We start from the raw sequence: 6,560 nt of genomic DNA, 5'->3' as shown, positions 1-6,560 counted from the left end.
ACAACTTTTACATCATCTAAAGTGTTGAAAAGCAGTGAATTACTGCAAAAAGCATTTCTTTAAGAACATCCTGTTGACGTATCTTGACGCAGGAAACCAGCGTTCTCCACTGGAGGCACCTATGGGCAGTGCAACCAGAACCTGATGGAGTTGGTCGGGTGGGGGGAGTTCTGGTTCTGACCTGCTGGGTTGGCAGGGTTGGTCGCCATGACGAGAGGGCTCAGGACTGGGTTGGGCGGAGGCGTGAGGGAGGCGGGGGGGTCAGGTTTGACCAGAACCGGCAGGTCTCCTGTGATCTGGACTCTGAAATAGAGAGCTGTGTAGACAACAAAGAGTTCAGGATTACACATACACTGATCATATGATGTAAAATTTGAAAAAGGTAACATAATGGGCTTGCAACACTTTAAATTTAAAGTGAAAAATTCACAGTATTATTCTCAAATCACATTACACCATTTATTTTAGATTATAAACCTTCAATATTCACTTTTTTTTTATCTCTATTTGTTTTTAAGTACTGATCTCTGAATCCTTGTAGCAAATAAAGGATTTTTTTTGTGATGATGTTCCAGTGAATACTGCACTTCGCTGCTTTTAAATGACGGTGTCTTGAAACTTATTTCCACCCAGTCAATTTCTCTGTTTTACAAGCACAAAAAAATACAAATCAGGGTTTTTATCATATGATTTATTGTTTTATAGCAGCAAACTCCCCTGGTTGCTCTGGAGGAGCTGCAGAGATCCACAGCTATGGTGGGAGAATCAGTTGACGAAGTTCAAAAATTACCCAGATCACAGCCGGTGCTTCAATGAAACAAGCTTGTTCATGTTAGAACGGCCCAGTCAAAGTCTTAACCTAAATCATGATCTGTGGCAACCATGTAAATTGATTTTTGCAGATGCTCTCCATCCTATCTGAGTCCAAGTTAATTTCTAGAACGTTCCCAGACTCTAGATATGCAAAGCTGGTAAAGACGTATCGCAAAAGATTTGCTGTAATTACAGTAAAAGTCATTTCTACCTGGGATACTTGAAGAAACAAGTGCATGCCACACTTTTCATGCTCTTATGTATAAAACAGTTTTGAAAACCACTTAAAATTGTCATTCCACTTACGCTGTGCACTAATTTGTGTTGGTCCGTTACGTGAAACTTTTTGAAATACAAATTGTAAAATGAAATCCAGGGGTGTGAAGACTGCTGAGGACTCATGGTCTACAATCCGGATCGGACTGGTACTTACGTCCAGAGAAGACGAAGAGTTGGTACGGGTTGGTGCTCTGCGGAGCGGGCATGGACAGAGCGGAGGTGACGGGGGATGGGAAGCCCGTCAGAGAAACTTTGATGTTGATCTCCCCGCTCAGAAGAACGTCTGCGGCTGAAATGCAAACGGCATGAGAGCGGATTTAAGCAAAACAGATGCAATCTCCTTTACATGATTGCATCAAAATATCCGTTTTACTGACCGGCCTGTTGGGCAAAGTTTTTCAGCGTGGAGCTTTTTGGTTTGTCCCTGCAGGATGCAGAGCTGCCTGGGAGGACGGTGAACCTCTGCATTATGTCTCCTAGACAGAAACATTAGTTTTAACAAACCAAAACAGTCGCTGTCTGAAACCAGACATACTCTCCATCTGTCGTATCGTCATCTGGAGATGACGACGCATAGATTTAAATCTGTTAGATCCTGTCAGTGAGCGGCTGCTTCCTGCTCACCCGGCTTGAAGAAGAAAATGGTCTCCAGTCTATTCCTGGTGGCCGGCACCACCAGAGCAGCGCTGATGGGACCCGTCAGACCTGGAAACTCAGAGGTCAAAGGTTTCGGGTAGCCAGGCTTCACCATCAGGTTCTCATCCAGACGCCAGCACTGGTTTCCCTGGGCAACGGACAAAGAGCTGATGGAAAAACTCCTATCATCATGAAGTAAACTGACTGGTCTGTCAAACTTATTTTAAATTTGGGTCACGTGTCAAGAATGTCTGTTTGTGGCAGAATGTAGTGATAAAAAAAGGCTGAGGTCGGATGAGGTCTTTAAAGCCAAATTGTTTTGCTACTTGGCTTTCAGCAGTGCTAAACAACTCTGATGTTAAGCTTCTTTGGTAATATATTTTACAGTATTTGTCTAAGGCAGAAAATACACAAGTCGTATTTTGTACTATTCCTCCTGCCTGAATATGAACTTATAATCCAGACTGGACTCTTTTCTGATTCATAGCCCTCCTTGAGAATCTTATTTTTAATTTAATGAATCAAATTAAATATTCATAGGAGACCCCTTGTCACGATCAAACATGCTAAAATAGGTTTTTCATCCAAGGTGTTGGATTCAGCTGAGACATCCAGTGAGCTCCAGGCCTGACAGGATGTTAGATGGGATTACCTCGATCTGAGTTTAATACCTTGATGATGTAGGTGTTTCCACTGCAGTCCATTCGTGTGAAGACCGTATCGATGGGCGACGAGACCCCCAGAGTGTCTCTGATGTTTTGCGGAGGACCAATGGAGCCTCCGACGGAGTCGACGGCCCAAAACAACTTGCCTGCAACACACACGCTTTACACACTTTTATCCACAGTTACTGAACTCACCTGTTGATGATCAGACAGCTGACCTTTAAATATCAGTACGGTGCCGTTGCCGAGAGCGGTCAGTCCGTTGATGGGGGATCCACTGCACAGGTCGGCATTCGACATGAGTCCTACACAAAAGCATGCAAAATTAGCGAGATCCCATCAAAAAGAGACGCCTCGATAAGATCACTAACCGTACCTGTCCCAGGTCCTTCAGGGACTCTTTGTCCAACAGAGAGACCCAAAGCCTGGGCCACATCCAGCAGGGTGCTGGGTCTGGGTTGAGCTGGACCTCCTGATGAGAATAAAAGAGCAGAGTGCTTATTTTTTTTTACCAATTTTTTTTACCAATAAAAAGCGAATTGCATTGACTATTAAACCACAAAGAAGTAAAAGTGAGAGAAAAATCTATCAATTATGTGAACTTACCTTGACTGGGCCCAGATGGATTGAGGCCGCCTGGGGCGATCATCAGATGGACGTTTAGTTTCCCATCTCCAGCTCCATTGGTGGAGGAGCCAACAGGAACCCTGCCATCCAGAACCGGAGCACCGTTGCTGGGCCGGGGCAGGTGAACTGCTGAGAGCTGATGAGTCCCACCCAGAGAGGTAGACACTTGCCCGGGCAGCGGGCCTACCGCGGTGTTACCATCACCTGCAAGACGGGAAGAAATGAAAATATCTTTAAGCTCTGATCCAAGATTCAATTATAAGTATTGAAAGGAGTTAGACTTATAGATGTTTACCTGGAACAGCAGGAGGATTGGAGCCCAGTGAGCCAGTTGGCAGAGGGTTTGTGGGGCCGAACCTTCCTGAACACTGACCTCCCGGGTACTGAGGACAACGCCCACCTCTTCCTTTAGAGGTTAACGAACAACACAGCGTTGATCACCATAGAAACGTGTTCTGACTCATGTGGCTAACCCTCAAAATGTTCGCACAATGAATTCTCCTTTCCCTGTTAGACTATTTGTTCTGACTATAAAACAGATTCACTTCAAGTGATAGGATAAGCACAACTTCATTTTTTAAATTTCAAGTTTATAATTAAACTTGAAATTAAGTTTAATTATAAAAAACAAATAAGCCATTTTTTATTGCATTGATCTACCTGTGTACCGTTCCTCACTCTCGCTGTTGGAATTGTGCTGACTCCTGTCTGGGTTCCTGTTTTCTGGTAAAGATGAGAAAACAAAACACAAGTAGGTGATTTGGTAGATGTAACATGTTAAGTAAGAACCACTGTTATTCTTTATTCAGGGTCGACATTTCTACAAAAAATGTGCTTTTGTCAGTTCTCTGAATTGATGCTTTTGTTTCTCTGAACATCGTCTGACTGCATTAACATGTCCTATATATATTGTCAGTGTGAGACTTTGCAAAGTATTGGGAGATAATAATTAAGAATTTGAATCCCAATTCTTTTTTTGTGTGTGGAAAACCTGCAAACTAATGGCTGATAGAAAAGTATTTTTATTTTTATTTGTAAAACTATCGCCATCATAAATATTTCTGCTAACTGGAGCCTGTGGTCCTCAGAGTTTGGGGGCCTTCATGATGCGGGACGCTCACAGCGGCATCTGTGGAGACAAAAGCAGCATATTAACAAAATTTTGCTAATTCATCACTAATCATTCGGCAGCATGAGTTTACAATTCCTAGCAAAAGTATCGATACCTCTTCACATTTTGGCCCATCCAGCCACAAACATCAGTGATTTTTGTTGGGATTTAACTTTCTACTTGCCACTTTTCCATGAAGACCAGATTTGTTGTGTGCACAACAAAAAATGGTTCTGTCTGCAGTTTCTTCCACCTGAGTTGTGGATCCCTGCAGCTCCACCAGAGTTACTGCAGGCCTCTGGGCTCCTTCTCTGAATAATGTTTTTTATTTTCTGGCCTGTTCATGGAGGTAGATGGCCATGTCTTGCCAAAGCAGCCTTCCTCCAAAACTGTCTGCTTTGTCTTTATTGTGCCACTAACGTTCTCTAATTTATATGTGAAGTCTTCAGAACAGAAAAAAAATAATTTTCCTCATACCTTCCTGCTATGTGCTAAAATAAATTTTATGTTAAAAAAAAAGTTCGAGGGTTATGAAGAGTTTTTCCCCAAAGGAATATGAAGAGGTTCCTACCGCAGTGCAGCTGGAAGTCCTGGCAGCAGGTGTTGTACTGGACGCACAGCGGATCACACTCGCACGTCCGACCTCTCCTGAACGTCTCACCGCAGCGGCCCCGACACGACGGAGCTGAGAAGACCCAGAAACACGGATCAGCTCCCATCTGTCTGAGTCAGCTGGGTTGAATGGTTATTTAACTAACATGTTATGAGATCAAATTTTCAGTGGTTATCGAAAAATGTTATTCTGATCAAGAAACAAATATTGAAGCCTCTAAAATGATCACTTGAAGGAAGAGGACCAAAAGGAAGGATAGGAAGAGTACTGTGAAAAATTTAAACATTAATATAAAAAATCTACAAAACTAATAAAACAGTCAATTAATACAACTAACTTATAGTCTAAATTTGAAATGGAAACCGCTGTTTAAAATAGTAGTGAAAACCTTCAGTCAATATGCAGAAATATATAAACACAATATAAGGAGGAAATATTAATTTAGGAAATCCCAAAGAGGTTGGGGAGATTTTTAGATGAGTGGACAAGAAATCAGCAGAAACTGGCAAAAAGTTGTAACCACAGAAAACTAACAATAAAAAGTTAAAATAAATTAACTGCAACAAGACTGAAGGAAACTAAAACAACTTGTTAAAAGAAGCTTAGCTGTCTTTAGTTAAAATAACAGCCTTTTCACATAAAATATCAATCAGATTAGTTACGTTTTCAGCCGAAAAGAAGGTCAATAACAATTTAAGAACATCTTGTGACGTTTATTTACATTTAGTCAGATCCAGATGAGACATTCATATTCATGATACAATATACTGAAAAAAGTCCATACATTTAGACTATAAATTTTACTTTGACGTGTGCAAAAAAAAAAAAAAGAAAAGAAAAAGAAAAGTGCTCTGGATGCAGTAAGTGTCTTACTGGTGGTGCAGGTAGCCAGGAAATCAGGGCAGCACTCTTTGTGCTGCAGGCAGCTGAAGTCACAGGTACACTGCTGACCTCTTGTGAAAACCTCCCCACAACGGCCGACGCAGCTGCCTGAAAACAACAAAGTTAAATGTAATTCACAGCTTGGAAAGTCCTGAAATAGCATAACAAGATAAATTATAAGCAGATAATATTAGGAAACATGATGCGCAGACAAATATTAGATCTAAAAAGACTCTTTATGTCTTTTTGTTTTTTTTAAACATCGGAAAGGCCAAGTTCAGTCCTGTGAAAGTGTCAGACCTTACCTGGTGCAGCAGCAGCAGCATAGGTCGCAAAAAGGCAAAGCAGCAGAAACCTCAGCTTGGTCATCATCTTCTCCATATTGGGTCTTAATTAGAACAAAGTCTGACTGGAACAACGATAAGGACACAAATTATAACGACATGAGGAAGGAAGTGATAGCAGAAAAGCAGTAACCGTAAATTACCTCCTTTGTGTATCGCTTTTCTCCTCCTTCTGTCACTGGGTCAGACTGTCGGACTTTTATATGAGGACCAGGATGACGCATCTGGATCTGGAAAGCCACTGACACAGGACACTTTTAATTAGCATCACAAACACACTAATGCTACACCCTCAGACTCATTAAAAACTCTCTAGGTGTTTTTAAACGTCCTACGCTGCCAGTAATGCTTCCTACGCTTGATTAGTTGGTTCTAGACGGTGAGCAGAAAGTAAGTTATTTCAAATCCCTCTAATTACTTTCATTGGTATTTATATAACAAAATTGTTGGGACACGTCTTAAATCCAATCTAATACCTTTGAGGTGCTTGTAAATCTCCTTGTCATTTTGCTTTACAAATAAAAACAATGAAGTCCCTTCATCTTTTTCATTTGAGGTCTCTAGTTACGTAGGATCCCACTCCCACCTGT

General features: G+C 41.5%; 1 protein-coding gene across 1 annotated transcript; it reads right to left on the bottom strand.

Annotated features, from left to right (window-relative positions):
• Positions 1 to 57: 57 nt before the first annotated feature.
• prg4a (proteoglycan 4a) lies at positions 58 to 6,361 on the bottom strand. The gene is made up of 14 exons (XM_088014494.1): positions 5,932 to 6,361; positions 5,618 to 5,734; positions 4,703 to 4,816; positions 4,090 to 4,149; positions 3,681 to 3,743; positions 3,316 to 3,426; positions 3,000 to 3,224; positions 2,770 to 2,865; positions 2,612 to 2,698; positions 2,400 to 2,539; positions 1,717 to 1,876; positions 1,470 to 1,568; positions 1,247 to 1,381; positions 58 to 316 (listed from the first exon to the last, which is right to left on the bottom strand). Exons 1-14 carry the CDS (start codon positions 6,005 to 6,007, stop codon positions 120 to 122), a joined length of 1,680 nt encoding a protein of 559 aa, XP_087870620.1. The 5' UTR covers positions 6,008 to 6,361; the 3' UTR covers positions 58 to 119.
• Between the last annotated feature and the right edge of the window lie 199 nt (positions 6,362 to 6,560).

Source organism: Poecilia mexicana, unplaced genomic scaffold (assembly GCF_051168715.1).
Source record: "Poecilia mexicana isolate PSO_F unplaced genomic scaffold, ASM5116871v1 scaffold_17, whole genome shotgun sequence".
Taxonomy (NCBI): domain Eukaryota; kingdom Metazoa; phylum Chordata; class Actinopteri; order Cyprinodontiformes; family Poeciliidae; genus Poecilia; species Poecilia mexicana.
Note: the sequence above shows the minus strand (reverse complement) of the source record. Positions and strands in the feature narration are given on the sequence as shown.